The sequence below is a fragment of the Marmota flaviventris genome, chromosome 8 (genome assembly GCF_047511675.1).
Source record: "Marmota flaviventris isolate mMarFla1 chromosome 8, mMarFla1.hap1, whole genome shotgun sequence".
Classification (NCBI taxonomy): domain Eukaryota; kingdom Metazoa; phylum Chordata; class Mammalia; order Rodentia; family Sciuridae; genus Marmota; species Marmota flaviventris.
This window is the reverse complement of record NC_092505.1, coordinates 133,486,409-133,509,833: the sequence shown is the minus strand read 5'-3', so window position 1 is coordinate 133,509,833 and position 23,425 is coordinate 133,486,409. Positions and strand designations below refer to the sequence as shown.

General features: G+C 53.0%; 1 protein-coding gene across 2 annotated transcripts; it reads left to right on the top strand.

Moving 5' to 3' along the window:
- The first annotated feature begins 1,595 nt into the window (after nt 1-1,595).
- On the top strand, nt 1,596-22,749 carry Gnai2 (G protein subunit alpha i2). 2 transcript variants are annotated; one of them, XM_071615694.1, is made up of 9 exons: nt 1,596-1,800; nt 16,304-16,346; nt 16,587-16,728; nt 16,916-17,076; nt 19,571-19,699; nt 20,039-20,168; nt 20,256-20,409; nt 21,224-21,437; nt 22,720-22,749. In XM_071615694.1, the coding sequence occupies exons 1-8, from the start codon at nt 1,683-1,685 to the stop codon at nt 21,412-21,414; spliced, it is 1,068 nt and encodes a 355-aa protein (XP_071471795.1). In that variant the 5' UTR covers nt 1,596-1,682; the 3' UTR covers nt 21,415-21,437; nt 22,720-22,749. The 2 variants fall into 2 exon arrangements, with proteins under 2 accessions (XP_071471795.1, XP_027789763.1); XM_027933962.2 differs by having other exon boundaries at nt 1,598-1,800; nt 22,115-22,749.
- Nucleotides 22,750-23,425: the final 676 nt, after the last annotated feature.

Genomic DNA, 23,425 nt, shown 5'->3' with positions numbered 1-23,425 from the left:
AATAAAAAAACTCAACAAGGAGACATTCAGATAGGAGTATGCAGACACTCCAGAGAGCATAGACAGCTTGAGTACTGAGAACTGGAATAAGGTGTATGTCAAGGTAGTAAGGAGGAAGCTGTGTTAAACAGGGGTCTGTGGGTGACCCAAGCATTGCTGGCCAGGCCTTGCTTTGGGGACCTTCTCTGTCTTTGGTCTGGGACCTCCAAGGCTCATGGCACCAAGATCACACAGGATTCCCTCATGGGTAATCCTTGGCAGACCCTTCAAATGTCCAATCAAGTTAGGGTTTGTGGGTTCCTCGGGAAGAGCAGATCAGAGAGATTTGAAATGGTTCAGCTAGAAACACTGCTGCCTCCGCTCCACCTTTGCCCAGCCATAGAGTTGCAGCCACTGTCCAATGGAGACAGGCTACTGAAAGATGGGATGTGGGATTGAGTCCACACACCTTCAGAGGTGGATAAGCCATGGAAGGGACAAGTCATAATATCAACGTGGTTTTTGTTTCTAGAAATACAATGAGAATTTCTCTTCCCCCTCCTTTTCCTGCTTTAGTCCTTTTTACCTGGTCCTAGGAATCCAGGATGGCTGCTAGCAGGAGAATGCCTCCAACAGATCAGGGAAGGATGGATAAGCCATGGATGACTAGAGAATCTACCCATCTGAGGGGGACAGGCTAGGCAAAGTTGTAGAGGAGGCAACTGATTTTGGTTTTGTTTTTCATATTACTGGGGTTCGAACCCAGGGGTGCTCTATCCTTGAGCTAAATCCCCAGTCCTTTTCAATTTTTATTTTGAGTCAGGGTTTCACTAAGTTGCCGAGTCTGGCCTCGAAATTGCAATCCTTCTGCCTCAGCCTCCAGAGTAGCTGGTATTACAGGCGTCCGCCACCACCACGTCTGACACCACGTCCAACACTGGTTTTATTTTTGACTTGCCGCAACTCAACAGAGAAGAGGGCAGAGCCCTTGCCTAGCATGTGCACAGCTCTGGGTTCGATGCCAAGTTCCGCAAAAAGAAAAGAAAACCACGGTCCAGAACCATTCGCCTGGCTCACTGGATCCCAAAACAAGTTTACTGGGCTCATTAACTTTAACAAGTGTTTTAGACACGCCTCCTGCACCCTATTCGCCCAGCTCTCAAAAGCTTAGAAGGCTGATTTCTTTTCAGCCCGCGGGCATCAAGTCTCCACCCACGGGCTATGAGATCCACCCTCCTAGCCTCCTCCCGGCTGCCCCTAAAGCGGGGCTTCAGGCCCTCAGCACCCAATCCGAAGTCGGCCCCGCTTGCTGCCAGCCCAGAGCCAGAGCCCAACGTTGACTCCACTGCTATTGCCTTCCGTCCACTCCGCGTGGCCCCGCCTCCAGCCCGCGCCCGAGCCTGGGCTGAGCTTAACTTCGCTCCTTGCTCCGCCCTCGAGCCAATAGTCAGCCCTTATTTTCCCTTGGCTCCGCCTCCAGACCCGCCCCGGCCCCGTCCCGGGCTTGCCTCCCTCGGGCCCCACCCCTGGCCCGCCCCGCCGACGGTGCGCGGCAGCCGGGAAGGCGCCTCCCGCAGTCGCTCGGAACTGCGGACCGGAGAGAGCTGTCCGCAGAGGGCCGGCGGCGGGAGCGGAGTGGGTCGGGCGGGGCCAAGCCGGGCCGTGGGCCGTGTGGGGGCCGGGCCAGGCCGGCGGACGGCAGGATGGGCTGCACCGTGAGCGCCGAGGACAAGGCAGCGGCCGAGCGCTCTAAGATGATCGATAAGAACCTGCGAGAGGATGGCGAGAAGGCGGCACGGGAGGTGAAGTTGCTGCTGTTAGGTGAGGCCGCGTCTGGATCTGCCCTCACCCCTTTGCCAGTTCCCAGCCGGAATCCCCAGACAAGGGCTTCAAACTCCCTGGCAGGCTCTGGACCCCATAGCCGGGTTTGAATCTCCCCGGGATAAGCCTGGCCACGACCCCCAAATAAGAGTGAGGAAACTCTGGGTTAGTCTAGATCTCTAATTCTAGGCCACACTAGATCAGATCCTCAACTTATACCATACCCCAAACTCCCAAGTGCAGGCAAAGGTGCTTTAACATCAGCTGTCCGGTCCTTGCTTTACCATTCACCCTTGATAACTAATCTCACAGAGCCTCAGAGTCTCCATGCCTTGTCATTCCATTCTTTCCTAGACTTTATCTAAACCCTCAAAACCCTACTCGGTCCCCACCACCAGGCTTCACCTGTTCCCCCTATTCCTATTGGACATGAGCATCCCTTGGGGTCCCTGCCAGGCCCCTACTCCCTCCTTTACCTTCTGTGCCCTGTACTTACCCTGGAATCTATATTCTCCACTTGTGCATTCTAACCCTAAGGGATCTCTCAAGTGGGAAACTGTTCTTGAACCCTCTCCAGCTGGACCTTCTTCAGAGCCCCTGCTTCTGGCCACCAGATCCCTCTCTGCAGGCATCACTTCTCAAACTCTCTGCTGCTCCTCTGTAAGTTCTCTCCCACACTCTGGCCTTCCCAGAGTCCACCACCTCTCCTGCACCAGGTGGGCTGTGCTGGGAGAAGAACCAGGGTCTGGAGAGAGCCTAGGCTGGTTAGGTAGAATTCCAAGGGCCTGGACTGAGATTCCACTGGTAATGTTGGGGAGGGACCAGACCTCAAGTCTCCCTGAAAGGTTCTTCACCAAGAGAACATCTTTCCCAGTTTTAAAGCCCTGTCTGGGCCAGTAGTGGGGAGTCTGGGAAGTAGGAGGGAGTGTGGAGGAGTTAGGGTTGTAGCTGCTTCCAAGACCAGGGAAGATGGTGGTTGCTAGAGGGATGGGGGGAAGTGGAAGTGGTGAGACAGCCGACATATTGCTGCCCCTGCGGCCGGGCGGAGGAGATCTGCTGACGGGTGCTGCTGGGCTTCCCGTACCTTTCTGGACTTGAAAGGGTGGGATATGGCTTTCAAGAGTGGGTGGGCCTGTTGGATTTCAGAGCCATGTGAGGGGTGTGATGGAGGAGCTGGATGAGGAGTTGGGGGGTGAGCTGGAGGTGGGCCAGTGTGCCTGGAAGCATTCCAGCTGGTCTTTTGCAAAGACAGTGAGCCTGCCTTTCCTCATAGCCCAGTCTCACACTGGGAGCAGTAGTTCCCTATAGAAGCCTGAATTGGTGGTGGTAGGGATGCGGGCAGGGAGGGCTCGGGCAGCAGCGCAGGAGCATTGTAGGCAGGATAGTATGTGTGTGGGGGTGTGGCCCCTGGTTCCAGAGCTGCCTTAGGGCCTCCAGGCTGTGAAGAGTAGGCCCTTTTATGTAGGGCTGGTGGCTGAGAAACCGCATGGATGTACGTTATGGGCCCATCTGTTGACTGTCTGGGCAGTCTGGTCTCGGGGGCACAGCCCCGGAGGTTTCAAAATGGCATCCGCTCCACTGCTGCTGCGGGGAGGAAGAGAAGGGGCGGGAAGGGGCGGCGGCCCAGCCTCCTGGGCTGCTTTGCGTTGGGCGCTTGCCTCTTCCTGTCTCTGCTGTGAGTGCGGCAGGCAGTGAGTGGGTGTCGACGCGGCGGAATGCCCTGTGCCTGCTGGGCCTGGGGAGGGCACTTCCGGGACCGCTACCTCCTGGTGCCCAGCCCAAGACTTTTGCCAGCCCCTCCCAGGTTGATCTCAGTTTTTGCGGTAGCTCAGGAGATGTGAGGCTGGACCCTAGGGTACTAGAGACACAGGGATTCTAACCTGTTTTGTGACTGGACCGGAAGCTTCCCTTATCTTGACAGACTTGCCCCTTGGAACCCAGCTCAGTTTTGGGGCCAGGCCAGGTGGAATCTGGTAGAACCTGGCAACCCTTCTCACTGGACTAGTAGCAGCCAGAGGTATAAGGTCTGGCTCAGCACTTTGCAGCCTGAGGAGTCCAGCCCAGTGTTCTGCCTCTCTAGCTTTTGCTCTTTCTGTGACAGGGGCTTCCTGGGTTGAGTCGAACAGGAACCTCTGGTTCTTGTTGGGGACATGGTGTGGGACTAAGACCCAGCAGGGTGTATGCTGCAAGGGACTGAGAGACCAAGCTCTGCCTGAAATTGAGGCCCAATCTGCAGGACCCTATCTGCCATGGCTGCCTGGGGAAGGGTCCTGGCTTGAACCTTGCCTTCCCCATCCAGGAATAAGGTGGCAATGGGAGCCCCACTGTGCCAGGTTCAGAGTTCTGGGCGCCTATCCCACTTAGCGGGAAATTCTGTCCAGGCAACGGGACTCAGGCTGGGCAAGTGCCAACCTTCCCTCCCAGCCAGAACCACGCCTGCTGCCCTGCCTGCACACTGGCTCCCTCCCCTCTGTGCAGCTCTGCCAGCCGTCAGGCACAGTCACTGTCACCAGGACAGAGACAGATGTGTACACACTGGCAAGAGTTTTTCCTGGTAGCTTGGTGGGGGATCAGAGTAGATGGTCCCAATCTCACTCCAGCCATACCCCCAACCTTACCCAGTTCTACATGACTGACCACCTAGGCCCAGGTGGAATTTGGTGGACAGCCTCTGAAAGGAGAGTGCCCACTGTGGGTTCCATGAAGGATTTAGAGTATAGGTACAGTAGTTTTGTCATGCCCCTGGGACTTTACATCTGTTGTTTCCTACTTGATTATTCTTTTTTTTTAGTGGTACTGGGGTTCAAATCTAGGGCCCTGCACATGCTAAGCAGTCTACCATTAAGCTATATATCCCTGGCCCTTGATTGTTCTTCAGTACTCTACTTGAGATCTCCTCCCAGGATCTTTACTTGTCCTCCACTGAGGCTGGTGAAGCTTCTCTTCAGGCCCTGGGTACTGCTGCTTCCCTTCATCAGAGCATGATGAGGTTGCTAGCACAGAGCTATGTATTGGGTGCTTCTCACTTATTTGTTGAACGAAGTACATATCCACAGAACTTGGTTTGGGGAATGGGTAGGTGGAGGTCACTGAGCCATAGAGGCTGGGTTGACACTAAGAGAACAGTTCTTCAGCCTGTTTCTTCCTGGTCCCATCACAGTCTGTGCAGGCACCTCAGAAACAGACCCTAGCCCGTTCCATCCACAATATTTGCTGCCCAGCCTGTAGCCTGTCACAGGGCACAGCACATAGTAGGAACTCCATCTGTTTGTGGGGAGAGTAGCTTTGTATTCTTCCTTCAAATAAGAGCTATTTGGAGACTGCCTCAAGGCTACCTTCTCTGACAGTCTAAAAGCTTCTGTACAGCCTGAGGGCTACCAGGCTGAGACCTGTGCAGTGCTGCAGAGTCTCTGGGCCTGCCAGCACAGGGACTGCACAGAGGGAGACTGCACAAAGAATAAGTTTACCAAAGGAAAAGGAAGGGAATTTTGTGGCCTTAGTCCTGTCTGTGCCTCTAGCAAAGGGCTGACACTTTATAAGGTGCATATTAAGTGTTTGTGGAAACAATGAGGCTGTTGAACACATCTACAACAGGGCATAGCCCCTGGGGAGAGGGATAATATAATCCTGGGTGTGTGTGTGCAGTGCCACTTGAGCCTGGTTGCAGGTAGATGGGAGGGCTACCCTGGGATCCGACCTGGCTGGGCAGTGGGGAGACTCTAGTGGTGCTTTTGAAGGGGTCTTCCTGGAGGAGGGGTCCTCTGGCTGGCTTTGAAAAATGAGCACCATTTGCCAGGGCAGGCACTGGGGGAGACAGACGAACTCAGCAAGAACACCCAGACAGGAGACCTGGCCTGGATTCCCAAGACCTTGGGGGTCACACAGATCTGTGTTCAAATTCCAACTCCACCTTGTGCTCTGGCTAAGAAACTTTCAGATAAAGCCCTCGCAGGAGTCTTGCCTTTCACATACAATCTGGGGACCAGATCTGCAGCCAAGGGTATTGTGGGTGGCAGTGCATTAAACCCTGGAGGTATGAAAAGGGTTGAGGGACCTTAACTGCTGATTCCTGCAGTGCTGAGCATATGGTGGGAAGGGGGCTTTCATTCTACAGGATGCCTGGCCAGTGTGGGGACTTAGGGGAACCCCCTCCCATGTCCTCAAGCAGCTCCACAAAACCTCTGGGGGCCTAGGGTTGGGGATGTGGCAGAGCCCTGAGTGCCAGGTAGGCTGGTACCCAGGCAGGCCCACAGCCCAGACAACCTCCCCGCCAGCCCTCTTCTCCCCTGCTGGAGCTCATTAGCACTTGAATGGGGGGCGGGGTTGCTTGGGCCTGAGAGTCTCTTCCCACCCCTCCCCCAGGTTGGGCAAGGCTTTGTCTGCTGGAGTGGGCTGGGATGGAGCTCAGTTCGCACGGCAGGGAGAGAATGGGGATCTAAGCCATTTCTGATTCTCTCTGCCTATGTCCTTAGTCTCACTAAGCTCAGCACCTGCCATGAGAAATTGTACCTGAAGGTTAGGATAGGAGTGTGACTAGGTCCTTCAAGGGATACCCCTGATCTGGGAGACTAGGTGAATCAGTAGCTCAGCTGGGAGTATCTCTGGAGGAGGGGGGACAGGGAACCATAACAGGCCAGCAGGTGGTAAGGACACTGGGAATGAGCTTTCAGTGTTCTGGAGGTGGAAGTCAAACCAGCCTAGGGACACAGCCTTCCATGCCAGAAGCCCTGAGGCAGCATCACGCCACCCACTGTGTTTGAGTAAGAGCCTAGGCTGCCAGTTGGTGGCTGGATATGGTTAGTGACCCCTTTGGTCTCCTTTGTTTTGAGTAAATATTTGCCCACCAAGCAACAGCATTTAGGTAGTACTGGGGGTGGGGTGTGAGCCCATCCCAGTGAAGTCCTCATGCTTCCAGCACTGTGGGTTGCCAGGGGTGCTGGCACTTGAGGCTGCTTGGTCCACACACCGATCCTGTACATCATGCCCTTGATCTTGATCCCAGACTGTTTCCAAAAGCCACCAATTTGCTGGGCCAGTGGTGTGCACCTGTAATCCCAGTGACACAGGAGGCTGAGGCCTGAGAACCACAAGTTCAAGGCCAGCCTTAGTAAATTAGCAAGGCCCTAAGCAACTCAGTGAGACCCTGTCTCAAAATAAAAAATAAAAAGGGCTGGGGATGTAGCTCCATAGTTAAGAGCCCCTAGGTTCAATCCCCAACTGTGGGAATCCCCAGTTTTGGGGTTTTTTTTTGGTGGGGGGAGATTAGCCACTAATTCACCTGGCAGGAACAAGATGGAAGAAAACTTTGAATGCCTAAGCTCTTAGCCACTGAGGACCCAGGGGCCGCCTACTCCAGCAGATGATGAGTCAGTCAGATTTAGAGCCTGAAGTGCTGCCTCTTTGACCCTTTCCTGTCGTGGAGGGGGCAGGACTAGGCAGCTGAGGTAGGGTAGGGTGTAGGCTGGGCAGCTGTCTCACCTTCCCAGCACCTTGAGCCAGGAGTCCCAGCTTAGCTCAGTGAGTAGGGGAAGGGGTCAACAAGTGTGTGACCAGGTGACAGCTAATGGGCTTTGCTTAAGAATGCTCTTTAAAGTGCCCTGAGAAAGGCAAAGAATTGGGTGTGTAGATAATGGCTCTGGTACTTGATGCTCTTAGGCAGCAGCTATAGATACAAGGTGGGGCCCCTTTTACCCAGGCCCTCTAGCTGGGAACTCTTGTTCTTACTAAACCCCAACCCCATCCTCACCCTATTGCTGCCTTTAGGGACTGTGACCACTCTTGGTTTGGGAAGAATAATCTCCCTGGAATAAACAAATATTACTGGCCAGGCCCTCAGTGTTTGTCGGCTTTCTGAATGTGCTTACAAGGCTCAGAAGGCAGTGACAGGCCAGTTTGAGTAAGCCTGGGTTATCCCCCAGGGCTTTTTGGAGAGAAGGTATCTTTATGGCTTGGAGGATGCTGGGAGCTCCAATGCTGTCACAGCCTCAGGATGTACAGAGGATATGTTGATAGCGGTACCTGCTGTGCCCTTACCCAGAGAGGGGGCAGTGAAGTTTGCATGGCAGGACCTCTCAGGGAAGTGGTGTCCACATCGGAGGAAAAGGAGGAAGCAGCTGGAGGAGGAGGAGCCCAAAAGAGGAAGAAGCCAGAAGACTCTTTGGTGCTAGTTCAGAGGTATAAACCCAGGCAGCCCAGGGTTCTGCCAACTGGAAGGTCTAGGAGGTAAACACGTATCCAGACTCATCAGAATACTTCTGTGGGCAGTCACTAGGTAGGGACCAATCTAGGTTGCTCTGCCCTTGTCTTGCCCCATAACTGCTGGGCCCAGAATCCCAGAGAAGGTGGCGCCTCTGAGAAGGATTCCAGCCCCTCCTTTGGCCACAGGAAGTGGTGGCTGGGAGAAGGACGCCAGTGGGAGGACCAGCAGGAAAGCAGAAAGCTGCTGTTAGATTCCCGAGCGGCCATTGCCCTCCAAAGCCGGAAGGCCAGCCACAGGCCGAGATGAATGCCTGGAAATGGAGCAGCAGCCCCAGGATTAGCTCACTCTGGGTTTCCCCTGCTTGGAGATTGATAGAGAGGGCCTTGGTCCTAGTTTAAGGAGTCCGCCTGCCAACCAGCCATTCTCTGGGCCTTCACTAGGCCTCTGTTTCTCCTCTAATATTAGCAGCCATTGCCTCTGATTAAGCTTTGATGATTGTGTGGAGCTGAACTCTTTGCAGTCTTATCTTACTTAATCTTGAGAGGCTGAGACTGATGTCACACCCATTTCACTGATGAGGAAGCCGGAGGCTCAGGGACATTATGTGACTTACTCAATAAGTGGAGATGCCAGGATATGACCCAGGTAGTAATTGAGCACCTGTTCTAATCATCACAGCCTCTTGGAAGTCTGGGCCCAGCTTATGGGAATTGATCAGTCAGGGTGATAGGCAGATACTGGGGCAGCCCTGGTGCCCATGCGTTCTGTGTATGCTTAAGGGCCCTGCCTTGGGGGCCTTCATTTCCTCCTTTGCCCTGGAAGGTGGGATCAAGATTCTGCATAAATCTTTGCTACTCAAAACAAGAAATGTGTGGGAAGCTGGGATTGTAGCTCAGTGGTAGAGGGCTTGCCTTGCATGCATGAGGAGGCTCTGGGTTTGATCCCCAGCACCACATAAAAATATTTATTACGTCCATCTACATTTGTTGTAGATTGTGTCCATCTACAACTAAAAAAAAAAAAAGAAAAGAAAAAAAGAAATCTGTGGAGTGTCCATGCGGTGACCTCATCCTACATGCAGCTGCATTTTTTTTTACTTCCCACCTTTTTTCCCAGCCCATGTCCAGTGTTCATGTCATGGCAATGTTCATGTCACAGTCTGCAATTTAGCACTTCACTTTTCCCTTAATATTAGGATTGTTCCTTCTGTAGCTCTCTTTCTTAGGGAGACACACCAGGCCTGAGGAAGGTTTACAGATCTGCTGAAGTCTGGGGTGGGGCTGTGAGATGGGGAGTTGGCCAGATGAGTGGAAAGGAAGAATGTTCCTGCAGGGCTTCTGCTGTGAGCACCAACTCAGGGGTGTGTGCCCCTGTGGTGCTTATGGTACTGTGTGGTGGTTGATTGTGGCTGTAATGGGCTGGTGACAGCATGACAATTGGTAAGGTCAGTTCCTCATGCTTCTTGGTCTTCACATTGAGTTTTGTGGCTGGTGGGGCCTTGCACTCCACCTTGGAGGTTCCCAGGGGTTCTGCTTTATATTGTCAAGCCAGGTTCTAGGGGGATAGAGGGTCCCAAGAGAGGCATAGGAGAGCCAGGGCAGAAGCATCCACATCTCTCTGGGCCAGGAGCTATGCAGAAAGCAGAAACCCTACAGCCTCAAGGCTACACAAGACTGGGTTCCAGGGGTCCAATCCCTTACCTTCCTTATTGTATGACCTCAGGCTATCCTGTTCCCTGTCTGTGCCCAACGCTGGGGCCTGTAATATGATTCTTAGCACAATACTGTGATCTGTGGACATGTGGACAACTGCTGGCTTGTTGGGCATGAACACAGTTTGGGGTGAGTGTGAAGACCCAGGAGAAGCTGCTCAGTGTAGGCCATGGGTTTGGCACTCCCCTGAGGGGTACATTTTACATTTAGGGACACTGAGAGCTAGGCTCTAGACACCTCACCTATGGTACAACAAAATTAGTCAGAAAAGAGTTGGTGGTTATTCAGATATTTTAAGAATAACAAAGGGGCAGTGGTGTACATCTGTAATCCTAGCTGGTGAGGAGGTTGAGGCAGGAGGATGGATCACAAGTTCAAAACCACTCTCATCAATTTAGTGAAACCCTAAGCAACTTTGTGAGACCCTGTCTCAAGGGCTAGGGATGTGGTTCACTCCTGGGTTCAATCCCTAGTGTGCCCCCCACCCCCACAAAAAAATAACAAAGGGGTCTCCTTGGTAGTATGGTGGCTGAGGCAGGAGGATTACAAGATCAGGGCCAGCAAATTAGCGAGGTCCTAAGCAATTTCAGTTGAGACCTTGTCTCAAAATAAAAAATAAAAAGGGCTGGGGTAAAGTGCCCCTGGGTTCAATCCCCAGTACCAAAAAAAAAAAGGAATTCTTTAAATGAAGAAGCTTCCTGGAAAAGGGATGTACCAAAAGATCCAGCTCTTTGTGTGACCTGGGGTTGTCCAGCACCTTCTGACTTCTGCAGAGGGTGAGATCTGCAGCCCAGGGGATTAACCAATGATGAACTGGTCTCAAGGTTTCCCTTACCCCAGGCTTCCCTTCCTCACCAGGTATCTGAGTTTCCTTTTGGGCAAGGGCCTCATTGGGAGAGATGCTCCTACCCAGGAAAGCCTTCCATGTCTGGACAGGATTCCAGGCCTCAGTTGCCTTTGTACAGAGATCTTTGACTTGGCAGTAGCAAGACAGGCCTTAGTTGTTGGTGCTTCCCTAATGGGTTTGGGAACTTCTGGAAGTTGCTGGAGGCAGCCCAAGTGGCAGAGACCAGAAAGGGTTTGGTTTGTTGGGGCATCTGGTGGAAGGCCAGGCTACAGGAATGGGTGAGAGTGTGGAAGAGGCCATACAAGACCTCATATCCCTGCCCCCACTCCAGTGCTGGACCCTGTGAGCCTCCTTGGAGGGATTGAAGGGGCCTAAGAGCAGCACCTGGAGGAAGGAAGAGACCGGCAGGGGGTGGGGCCTGGAGGGCCTTTGTCTGGTTGGGCCTTCTCCCCCTTCCTCCCTCCTATTCCCATTGTTTCTGCATGTGGTCTCTGAAGCTGGCTGGGGGCTTCCCAGGGTGGAGGTGGTGGGTGAGGGTCCAGGCACTTCCCCCAGTCACCCCTAGCTAGGGGGGTTGTTTTTCCCAAACAAAACACTCCCCAGCTCTGCCCAACCCCCACCTCTTCCGCTGTCTCTGGCTGCCGTGCTCCCTCTGCTGGTGGCCAGACCTGGGACACCGAGGCTGCGTGGTGGGGGATGAATGGTGGGATCTGAGAACCATGGTCTAACCTGGAGATGTGGTACTCTCCTGGGATGAGAGTAGAGGTTATGTCTGGGTTGCCTTTGGGGTGGGCTTTCCAGGGCCCACCCCGATTTTTCCCCCTACCTTGTGCCCCACCAGGATAGGCCGGAGAAGATTGTGACAGCATGGGTGCGCCTGGTGCTGTGGGTTTGAGCTGGGCTGCTGCCCAAGTCTACCCTGTGGTTCCAGCCACTGCTGCTTATGAGAATCTCTGCCCTTGGGCTGCCACGTCAGCTGGCTGCTCTCCCTTACCCCATGTGTTCCAGGAGAGCCCACCAGCCTGGGAACTCTCTTCAGGGAGGCCTTTTCCCAAGCCTTCTCAGCCTTTTAAGTGTGTAGTCAGTGAGCAATATTAGTGGGAAGGCTCCTGGGCAGGAAGGAGGGCCCTGTAGGAGAGGTAGTGCTGTGGAAAAGGAGTGATGAACTCGACAAAAAGCCAGGAGACTGACTGGTTCTTACTCCTGTCCCAGGTTATACTAAATCCAAGCAGGGAACTACCACTCTCTGAATCAGCCTGTTGGTCACCATTCATTGTTCTTCATCCACTCTTTATCTGAAAGCTCTCAGAAGCTCTCCTTCAAATGAGATGACCACAGCAGTCCACTCTGCAAGTTGCTGTCACAGTGACCAGCACAGCATGGTCAATATGGGTTGTAGCAAATGAGAGATTTGGGGAAATCTGTGTTCTTCCCAAGGGAGAAGTGTGAATTTTTATCTGAATGCTTACCATGTGTCAGGCACTGTGAGAAGAGCTTTGCATTAAATCCTCACCCCTTTCCCAGGAGAAGATAATGGGATATTCCATTTCACAGGTGAGGTACCAGAGAAAGGGCAGGAAGGGAGTTGAAGTTCATGGAGATCTCAGGAAGGATCACAGTGAGCAGCAGGGCCATGGCGGGTCTGGACCTCTCTGGGAAAAGATCTGAAAGTGAGAAGATGGGCTGTCTGGCCTCTCAGTGCTTGGCAGTCTTCAGAGGAGACACTGAGGTCAAAGAGGACAGCAGCTTATTACTACCTCCCAGCAGAGTAATGCCTAATGGGGGGAGTAGAGGGTCCAAGATGGGTGGATAGTGACTTAGATACTGGGACCTGGGATCAGCATCAAGTAGGTGGATCTATGGAGCTCTCTCTTTCTGCAAGGCCCTGCTGGCTATGTTCAGACAGATGGGATGTTACTGTCTCCTTTCCTCCATTGTCCCCTCCTCCACAGGAGCTCAACACCCCACAGTAGAGGCAGCTGTTCTAATGCAGAGCAGCCCCTGGAGCCCAGCACATTGCTGTAGTCACTGCCTGCCTGCTCTGAGCTCAGCAGCTATGCCACCGGGCTAGGCTTCAGAGGTGGCTTCCTTGGTGGAAAGAAGTGTGACCCGGTGGGAATGTCAAGCCCCATCTCCACCCCCCGCAGGGAACCTCTGTGGGCCCCTCTGGTCTCACCCAGCTGAGGATGGAGTACCCAGTGGAGTCCTCTCTCAGCAGAAGGAGCTGATTTCTGTCACCTATTGGCAGAGCTCCCCTGCCCCTTTGCAGCAATCTGGAGTCAGCTGGGGAAGGTCCCTCCTAAGGGAAAGATACAGGGCTTGGTTGGGGAAGCTGAATGCCCCCAATCAGCAGGGTGCAAGCAAACTCTGGGCCAGATGCCAACTTATCTGGTGAGGAGATCCATCAGGCCCTGATAGAGAAGGAGCCCAGCCTAGGGAATGAAGAACAAGACTGCAGCCCCAAAGCTCCCCAGGCACTCAGCCTAGATGCTGCCAGAAAGCCAGGGTCTTCACCCCACCCTTTCCACTGGAAGTCCCATGTGCCCCACCACGGTGCTCCTGGCCCCTCCCCTGTGTAGCTTCTTGGGGCAATGCCTTGACTCTGTCCTGGTATCTTCCTGCTTTCTGCCTGGCTTCCAACACCACGCCCTTGTTCTCCCTCTCACTATTTTCCGCCTGAGTCACAACTACTGGAAGAACAAAGGGACCACCCTGAATCCAAGGATGGAAGCTCTATGACCTTGATCAGTCTACCTGTTAAAGGGGGTTCTGTTTGCATTAACCCCTGCTGGGGCCAGAGAATATCCTCCTAACTCTTAGCATTTGAGAACTTTGTGAAGAGAAACTGAGGCTTGAAGAGGACAGGGAAGTGGGTGGAGCAGAGAACGGAGTGTCCTGGCTTCAGGCCTGGCATGCTCAGGTGCTGCTATCGGTGTCTTGATGTCTACCAGCTCTGCTAGGAAAATGAGATTCAAAGCAAGTTTGTGCTTTATCCCTATCACTGGGCGGGGTCATGAGTGACCCAAGCTACCTAGAAAGAGAAAGATCAGAAGACCAGATGCTTTTTCAATTCTTAGTGGTCAGATGGGAGAAACCGATGGTGGTTAGGGGTCCCAAAGAAACAAAGGGGGAGCAAATCTTTACCTTTCCAAGGTCTCCTGTATCCTGGACAGTTGCTCTGCTCTGAGTTTTGATTCTACTGGCTGGGGTCAGCATATTGATCTAACCCATGAATTTACATCCTTGGTCTCTGCTGTCCCAGTGGGGCCCCCAATCCTAAAACTCTCTGGCTCACTCCTAGTTCTTCCTCTGCTCTAAATGTGCCTCCTTCCTTTTTCTCTGTAGGAGCAAGAGGGAAGGAGAGCCAGATGGCCGCTGCTGCCCTCCCTTCCTGAGTTGCTATTGAGGCCCCAGGGACATGGTCCCATTGATTGGGTATTACTACCAGGCTTTCTACGCCTTCCACATCCCTACCAGCCCTGTGGAGTACGAGGGATCCTGGCTGCTCTGCTATGTGCAGCCCAGTAGAGGGGGAGGGTGCTGCCATCTGACTGCAGTCCACAACCAGGCAACTAAATGGGGCCAGGTGCCCCTAATGCCCAGGGCTGAAACCGTAGAGGGAATCACTATTCCACCTGCCCAGAGCCTACACGTTATACCACCCAGTACCCTCTCCTATCCTAGGAAGCAGGCCTGGGACAAATTGAAACAGGCACCGGTAGCATTTATAAGGAGAGTTCAGGTCCTCTCAGAGTAGCCACTGGAATAGGGATATGCCCAAACCCACTCTTGCAAGGGTCATAGCTAGATCTCAGTTTCTCCTAGTAAAATGTGGGTCTGAAGCCTCCCATACATGCCTATAGTCCCAGCTACTTTGGAGGCTGACACAGGAAGATCACTTGGGTCTACATGTTCAAGACCAGCCTGGACAACATTGTGAGATGTCATCTTAAAAAAAAAAAAATTCTCAGGTAGGAGAGCTAAGTTGGGCAAGGCCCTTGGAAATGTCTGTTACCCAGTCCTGGTGTCTGCTAATGCTGCTGTTGCTTGTTGGGCACCATATAGACTGGGGCCAGAGTTGGCCTGGGGCAGGTAGGGAGTGAACTCAGTATCCCAGTGAGGAGTACAGCTGGCCCCAGAGGACTGTGTGGCCTAGCTGTGGTATGAATTATTTAGGACAACTCTAGAATGAATGGTGTGTGGAATGAGGTGGGCCACCCACACAGGGGGCTATAACTGTGCTACCTCAACCTCTTTGTGTCTGTTTCCTCATTTGTTAGACAGGGATGAGAGTAGAACCTACCTCTCAAGGTTGCTGTGAGGATTAAAGTACCTAGTGAATGTAATATCATCTGGTACTCTTTACAGTAATGCCAGTATCATTGCTGATGTTTGCTCATGCTAATTTGTAGGTTAGCCCCTTTATCCTCTGAGGCTGTCTTTATCAGCCCCTAGGGTTGCTGGTGGCCGAGTCACAGTCCTCAAGTTTAACCTCCCCATAGACCCTGCCACCTATCCTCCTGAGCTGCTCAGAGGGATGGCCCTGCCACAATGCTCAGGAGAATTGGGATGCCAGAAATGGAGCATGGGGCAGGTCTGCACAGCAAAGAGAACAGCATGAGCAGAGGTCTGGAGATGACAAGAGGCAGTGTCTGGCAGGAGGAGACAGTCTGGGCAAAGCCTGGGCAGGAGAGTGGGGCCTGTAGCTCAGAACAGGGGAGCAGTGCGGGGAGAGGTAGGGCCCTATTTCCAGTCTGTCCATCCTTGTCCTATCTCTCTCTCTTTTTTTTAAGGTGCTGGGAATTAAACCATGCTAGGCATGCACTCTATTGCTGGACTGCACCCCTAGCCCCAGAATCTGTCTTTTTAAATACCCTCCCAGGGCATGGTCCTGGAGATCTGAGCCATGTTTTGAGAAAGGCAAGGTAGACTAGGCAACATGGTTCTTGGTATTCCCTTGTCTTTCTGAATCCTGGCTGTACAATTCTGGACCAAGATTTTACTTTCCTGAGCCCCAAAGTCCTCATTTATAAAAATGGGAGTAAAAACAGTGCCTGTAGGGGCTGCTGTGATGAACAGGAGAGAATGGCAGCAAATCTCAGAGAATAAGCTGAAAAGAAATATGGGGTAGAGGCTCTGACAGGTTAAAGAAGAAGCTTGAGCCAGTATAGAGGGATGTGTGTGTTTGTGTGTGACTCCATGTGGTTCCAGGTCTCTGAGATTCTATGCTCCATATGCTCAGAGCAGACCTGCCCCATCCAGCAGAGAGCTTGAGCCACATCCAAGAGAAATGAGTATGACACTGTGTGCCAGCCTAGGTCCCCAGGAAGCTAAGGTTCAGGATGTGGGGAGAAGAGGGGCTACTGTCCTGCTGGAGTATTCAAGGCACTTTCCTACCAGCTCTGCTTGAGGTGCCATGTTGGTGAGCCCCAGGTGCACAGGGCAGCAAGCCAATGTGAGGATGACAGGGAATGCAGGGCTGGCCTTAAGTCTCTGGTCAAGACTCCTTGAACTCAACCAAGGCAGAGGGGATCCATGGGGGCCAGTGAAGTCTACGGAGGAAAAGGCCTATAGACAGTCTCCATGGGACAGGTACTATAGGTTCTTGACCAATATGGCCCTGCCAGCTGCCTCCCTCTCACTGTGCCACTGATGTGGAGATTGGGTTCTGCCTCTAGGGCTACAGGGGCAGGCCTGTGGAGCCCTATTGGGCCTGCCCCTGACTGCCTGTGCCCTCTCTTCCAGGTGCCGGGGAGTCAGGGAAGAGCACCATCGTCAAGCAGATGAAGTAAGTGCTATGCACACAGTCAGTCCCCAAACTTTGATTTCCCCTTTTCTTCCCATGGGCCTGTATTGCCCCCAGTATAGGCTCAACCAGGCCCAGACTTCTTATAGCTAGTCATCTATCTATCAGCCCTGGTGGGTTGGGGGCAGTTTTTCCCTCTTTGAAGCAGGCCCCAGCAGCCCCAGGAAGCCATATGAACTCCCTGTGCCCTGTGGACCCTAACTCCTGACCCCTGGCTGTCAGGATCATCCATGAGGATGGCTACTCAGAGGAGGAATGCCGGCAATACCGGGCAGTTGTCTACAGCAACACCATCCAGTCCATCATGGCCATTGTCAAGGCCATGGGCAACCTGCAGATTGACTTTGCTGATTCCCAACGTGCGGTATGTACATCCTCCACCACCACCCATTTCCCACAAGGCTTTAAGCCATAAGGCTTTAAGGGAATCTTGTCCTGGGGAATCAGAATATCCCAGCCTGGGCCCCATTCCAGAGGACTCCCTGGCTCTGACAGGCAGGGTGGGGGTATGGTCCTTCAACTGGCTGACTGCCCACCACTGCTGTACCTAGGACGATGCCAGGCAGCTGTTTGCACTGTCTTGCACTGCTGAGGAGCAGGGCATGCTCCCTGAGGATCTGTCCAGCATCATCCGGAGGCTCTGGGCTGATCAAGGTGTGCAGGCCTGCTTTGGCCGCTCGCGGGAGTACCAGCTCAACGACTCAGCAGCCTAGTGAGTGCTCCAAGGGGCTGGGTAGAGAGCAAGGGTCTGGGGAGGTCTAGACTGTGGGTTGGACTGTAGAACCTGAGCACCCCCAATGAGGTACTACTGGTGTCTGGTTATGAAGCTGATGATTGTCAACCAAAGCTTTGGTGGTTTGTGGGGTTGGATGGGATGGGGTGGCATAGTATTAAAAGGCCAGGAGGAATGATAGGGTGGCTTGTACAGTATTCTTATAGGCCACTTAAGCCTTATCTGTCTTTTTGCACAATTGTTCTAAAAAACATTTACTGTCACCTGCTCTGTGTCAGGCCCCATGCAAGCCTTCAGGGGCATAGTGATAAGTGGAGCAGATAAGTTCCCAAACAGTGACAGCTGAGGGTGTCAGCGCCATGAGGGAGATGTCCAGTGGAAGGACATCTCAGCTGAGTGCTGAAAAAGAGCTAGCCATGGGAAGATGGTCAGGGGTTCCAGGTAGGAGTGTGGTGTGTACAAACTCCAGGGCTGTGCTTGAGGGCACTGAGATCAGATCAGCCTGAGAGGGACACGCAAAGTGAGTAGAGATTCTGTGCAAGGTGACAGGCATGTGCACAGGCTGGAACCTGTACCTCTGTCCTGACCCTTGCTGGCTCCAGGGTGAGCCCAATATTCATCTGGGGAATCACAGGGAATCCCAAGAATCCCAGATGTGTAATAGGTCTGGACCCTTTCAGCCCAGCCCACAGTTCTAAACTCCTTCCCTACAGTCCTTACCATGTGTCAGGACTGCTGCAGGGTGCTGAGGACCCCACAAGGATGGGAAAGAGAGGTTCTAGGGGATATCCACAGATACTGGAACCAGATAGGCTGCAATTCCTGTCCTCTCTCCCTCCTGGAGCAGAGGCTCCAGCTAGGACTCCTGTGTGGAACATCTTTCTGACTTTCACTGCCTGTCCAGGCCACAGCCCACCTAAGAGGGGCTGGACCTCTCAAGGGTGGGTGAGAAGAAGGACTTGCCTGGCCAGGATTTTCCAGTCCTGCCCCTCATCTTATGGGCAGCCTCCCTCTACCCTCCTTGTATGGCCTGACCCCACCCCCTTGTGAGTGTGTCCCCTCCATAGAAGCTGCAGGATTATAGCAAATACTGTAGGGGCCTATAGGCCTCAGTGGTACCCCCACCTCACTGAGGTCACAGGCTCAGCCACCAGCAGAGCTTGTAGGACACAGGGGCAGGAAGGGGTAAGCTCAGTCAACCATTGCCATTTCAGTGCTCCTAAAACTCAAGGAGGATAGGGTTAAAGCCACCTATAGGCAATTTCCCACTTCTCTACCATCCTGACTCTTCATTCCCCAGACATTGAGCACCCATTGGGTGCCCAACACTGTTTTAGATGTTTTTTTTTTTGTTTTGTTTTGTTTTTGGTGGCTCTGTGGATTGAACCCATGGCCTTGGGCATGCAAGGCAAGCACTCTACCAACTGAGCTATATCCCCAGCCCTCCAACATTGTTTTAGGAATTAGGGTTTAGCTGTGATTACAGGTTCTACTCTCCCAGGTAGGTTATACTTTGACAAGATAACCCAGGGGTAGAGTATGGATTGGAATACCATAGGGAACAAGAATACGTTAACCCTCTTTACTGCAATACTCTTAAGACTGCAGGTAGGGCAGGGGTTCCTTAGGGCGAATCCACTTATTGAGAAGGAGAGGCAGCTGTGGAACCCACCATGAAGTTTTCAGGCTGGGGGCTCTGTCAGTAGTGGTTGGGGTGTGGCACACAGGTCACAGCACATGCGTCATGGTCCCCCATGGCCCTTCCTGTTTTTCTGTTCTGTCCCTGTGTCTCTGAGATCATTTCCCTCTGGCCTGGTTTGGCCCGGCTGCTGGCCCCAGCAGCTCTGCCTCAGGAGCAAGACATGGGTAGAGGGCAGTGGTGTAGATGCTTAAATCCAGCCTCCAGGGTAGCAAGTATATTGAGACAGGCCTACAGAGGTAGCACTGATACTAATTAAGGGAGCTGGTAATGAGGAGCCCCTGGGACACCTGCCAAGCGGGTATCTTTGCCCTCTCCCTAAGAAGCCAAAATTTTATTGGTGCCCACTGGGCCTGGCAGGCCCCAACATGTTCAGCCTCATATCAAGGGACCACACCAGGCTTCTCTGCGGCAATTACCATAATTGCACGATTAGCATCCTGAATCCCTCCCTGAAGGACTAATTTGCCCCCTTCCACCCACTTCCACTCCCTTCCACCCCCTTCTACCCCCTTTTCTGAAGCTCCAAAACCCTGGAGCTGGGGCTTGGATGGCTGGCCACTGAGCTTCAACTCTTCCCAGTCCCTTTCTGTGGATGGGAGACAAGAGGCTATGAGTCCAGATTTCTTATCTAAGCAGAGAGTGTAAAGTAGGCAGAAGTTAAAGAAGCAAGTACTTTGCCTGAGAAGTGGGTGTGGGAGGGAGGGGGGGCTCTTCCTGCTGACCCAGGGTCCATGTCAGGAGGCCTCCACTGACCCCCGCCCCCATTTGTAGCTACCTGAATGACCTGGAGCGCATTGCGCAGAGTGACTACATCCCGACACAGCAGGATGTGTTGCGGACCCGTGTGAAGACCACGGGTATTGTGGAAACACACTTCACCTTCAAGGACCTACATTTCAAGTGAGCGGGCATGTGGGCAGGGTAGAGGGGCAACACCTGCCAGCCTTTGGGGTAGCAGAGTGGGGGCCAGGCCAGCCTTCCTTGGTCCCACTCAGGTTTCTCAAGGGTGCGTTTGGGGAAAGCATGTCTTCATGACCCAGTAAATCAGTGGTCACTTCTGCCAGCTGTTCACAGCCTCTGCCATCAAGACTTGCCCCAGCAGTGAACTAGCAGTGAAGTGGGCAAGTGGATGGTTCCATGAAGGCAGTGGCCCCACTCTGGACACACCTCTGTTTTCAGCCTGTGAAACAGGGTGGGGAATCTCCCCTTTCTTGGAGCTAAGGTGATCTATGTCCACAGGATGTTTGATGTGGGTGGTCAGCGGTCTGAGCGGAAGAAGTGGATCCACTGTTTCGAGGGTGTCACAGCCATCATCTTCTGCGTAGCCTTGAGCGCCTATGATTTGGTGCTAGCTGAGGATGAGGAGATGGTGAGAGATGGAGAAAACGCTGGGCATAAGAGAATGCAGAGGGTTGGGGGGGGGTTGCCATTGCTGACCTCACTGTCCTGCCCCCAGAACCGCATGCATGAGAGCATGAAGCTGTTTGACAGCATCTGCAACAACAAATGGTTCACGGATACATCCATCATCCTCTTCCTCAACAAGAAGGACCTATTTGAGGAGAAGATCACACACAGCTCGCTGACCATCTGCTTTCCTGAGTACACAGGTGAGGGGACTGTAGACACTGCCTCTAGGGAGAGATGGTGCCTTTCCCAAGAGGAGCCAGTGGGGACCAGGTGGCCCATGGGCGCCCTCCTCTGGACAGAAGAGTGACTATAAGACACACCTGCAGAGGCTGGCTTATGAACTGTATCTGCACACACAGGGCCTTTTTTTTCTTCCCCTCTTTTTGTTACTGAGAATGGAACCTAGGGGCACTTTACCACTGAACTACATCCCCAGCCCTTTTTAAAATTTTATTTATTTATTTATTTTTGAGGCAGGGTTTCGCTAAGTTGCTGAAGGTCTCACTAAATTGCTGAGGCTAGCCTCAAAACTGTGATCCTCCTGCTTCATCCTCCCAAGTCACTAGGATTACAGATTTGTGCCCCCATGCCCAGCCACAGGGCATTCTTAATATACGTGGGGCCAGGCACAGTGGCATATGACTATAATCCCAGGGACTCGGGAGGCTGATTCAGGAGGATTATAAATTGAAGGCCGGCTTGCTCAACTTAGTAAGACTGTCTCCACATAAAAAATGAAAAGGGTTGGGGATGTAGCTCAGTAGTAGAGCATTGCTGGGTTCAATCCCTAGTACCAAAAAACACATAGACACACAGACATGGACACATGGGCACATCCTTCACACAGCAGGTTCTCTCTTTACATAGAGTGTGCATGTATATTCATATGTGGTCACTATGCATGTATACATGTTACATGCTTGTCTATCCACATGCACAGAAAGTTGCTATATACATAGGAAGGCACCCACCTGCCACACACAGCACAAGTCTTCACTATTGCATCTCCCTTAGGGGCCAACAAGTATGATGAGGCAGCCAGCTACATCCAGAGTAAGTTTGAGGACCTGAATAAGCGCAAAGATACCAAGGAGATCTACACGCACTTCACATGTGCCACCGACACCAAGAACGTGCAGTTCGTGTTTGACGCTGTCACTGATGTCATCATCAAGAACAACCTGAAGGACTGTGGCCTCTTCTGAGGGGCAGCGGGCCTGGCAGGATGGTGAGCCAGAGTGGGGTGAGGCAGGGAGCTGGGGAAGAAAAGAAGGGACAGACTTGGGACCTGGGGAGATACCTGGTGGGAGTGGTAAGCCTGAAGATGGGAGGGAAGGGGCCATCAGGTCAACTTATTCGTATTCAGGGCACTGAGGAGGTAGCACAGGTAGGCCTAACCCACTAGCCAGAAAAAGGGGCCTGGTCTTCTGGTTCTATCCCAGTATTCCTTGGAGAAAACTCATGTCCTCACCCACCAGGGCACTGACCTAACCCGATGGAAGCTGGATGCTGACAGGAGCCTAGGTTCATACTTACTGCTCACTGAGACCACCTCTGCACTTGTCCTTAGCCACCTTTCCCTCAGACAGGGTCCTGGGCTCAGGCTGGCTCAACTGGCCTTGGTGGAGGTGTAATGACTCTGCCAGTGCTGCTATCTCCCCTACCTTCAACAGAAACTAGTTCTTGAGTGACACCTGGGTTCCTGGTAAAGGTGGGTGGGGAAAAGGAGAGGTTCAACAGGGTATGGAGGTGCATGACTGTAATCCCAGCTACTTGGGAGAATCAGGAGACTTGGGCAGGAGGATTGCAAGTTCAATAAAGGAGAGGGTCATTGTCTAGGAAGGCAGGAGGAAGAGGCACACCCAGCTACCTCCCAACCCATGTCATGACTGTCCCCACCTCCAGGGCCATCGCTGACTCTGCTCCCCCCAGTCCCTGAGGAAGATGGGGGCAAGAAGACCACACTCCCAGCCTGCCTCACCCAGCCCTGGCTGCTTCTCAAATCTTTCCTCTGTTCCAGTTCCTCTCCCCTCTCTCAGCTCCAGTCTTAGGGGAGGGGTTACCACAGGCCTCTCTAAAGCCTGACTCTGAGGTGCCAGGAGTGGCTATGGTACCTCTTCCTGGGCATCTGTTCTGATTTTCTGACCGTTATCTTGTTCTGTGGGGGGAGCACATGCTGAATCTCCCAAGGCCTGTGTCTGGAGGGGCACCCACTTCTCCAGTCCAGACCCCTAGCTTCGCCCAACACCAGCCCTGACCCAGCCCAAGTCCAAATGTTTACAGGGAGCCTCCTTCCCACCCCACCCCATCCCCACCGCTTGGAGGCCCCAAAGGAAAAAGCACAAGAAGCGTGAAACGCCACCATTCCTGGAGAACACAGTCCACCTGCTCATTCTCGTAGCTTTTAAAAACAAATGAAAGTAAAGAAAAAAAAACTGCAAACCTAGAATTTTAGAGAAAACCTATTTAAAACTCAGATCCTGACCAGCACCCTCCCAACCCCTTTCCAGTGATTCCGTGCCTTGAGTGTGTCTGCGTGTTTACACCCATCCATCTGCTCGCCACCCCTGTGCGGGCAGCACCCCGCCCTGCCCTCCACGGAATTGGGTTCCAAGGGCTGTTCCAGACAACTGCCAACATCACAGAGGGCCCTACCCCGTGGCCCTGGGCCCAGGCTCCATTAACCTAAATGTAGCTCCTTAGCGCTAACCTAGGAACCGCCGCTGCCTGCTGAGGGGCCAGGCCCCTCATGCCCTCGCCCCAGGCCCGGGTCCTTCAGCGTTGAACACTTCCTTGCTTTTTTCACGTTTTATGGAATTGTTCACATGGTTTGAAATAATAAAATGTAGAAAGAAAAAAATGCCAAGACTTGATGGTTTTTCTTTCTCCCAGGAGACCACGACTTATGTGCTCAGTGATTGCTCTGGACCTCAGTCCTCACCTGGGCCGGGATTCAATTTTCTGAGCTTTAATTTCCCACTGGACTGGTCAGTTTGTATGCAGAGGCCTGGATGTCCCCCCTCTCTGCAGGTTTGGGGCAGCTTGCAAGCCTGGCAAAGCAGTTGGGCAGACTCAGAAACTCTTCTAAAGGGTTCTTGCACTTGCAAGCAAGAGGGGTGCCCAGCCAACCTCTAGTGCAGAAGGAAATGGTGACTTCTGACCTCCCAAGTACAAAGGTGTATGAGGTGCTGGGTCACAGCCGTGTGCGCTGCATGA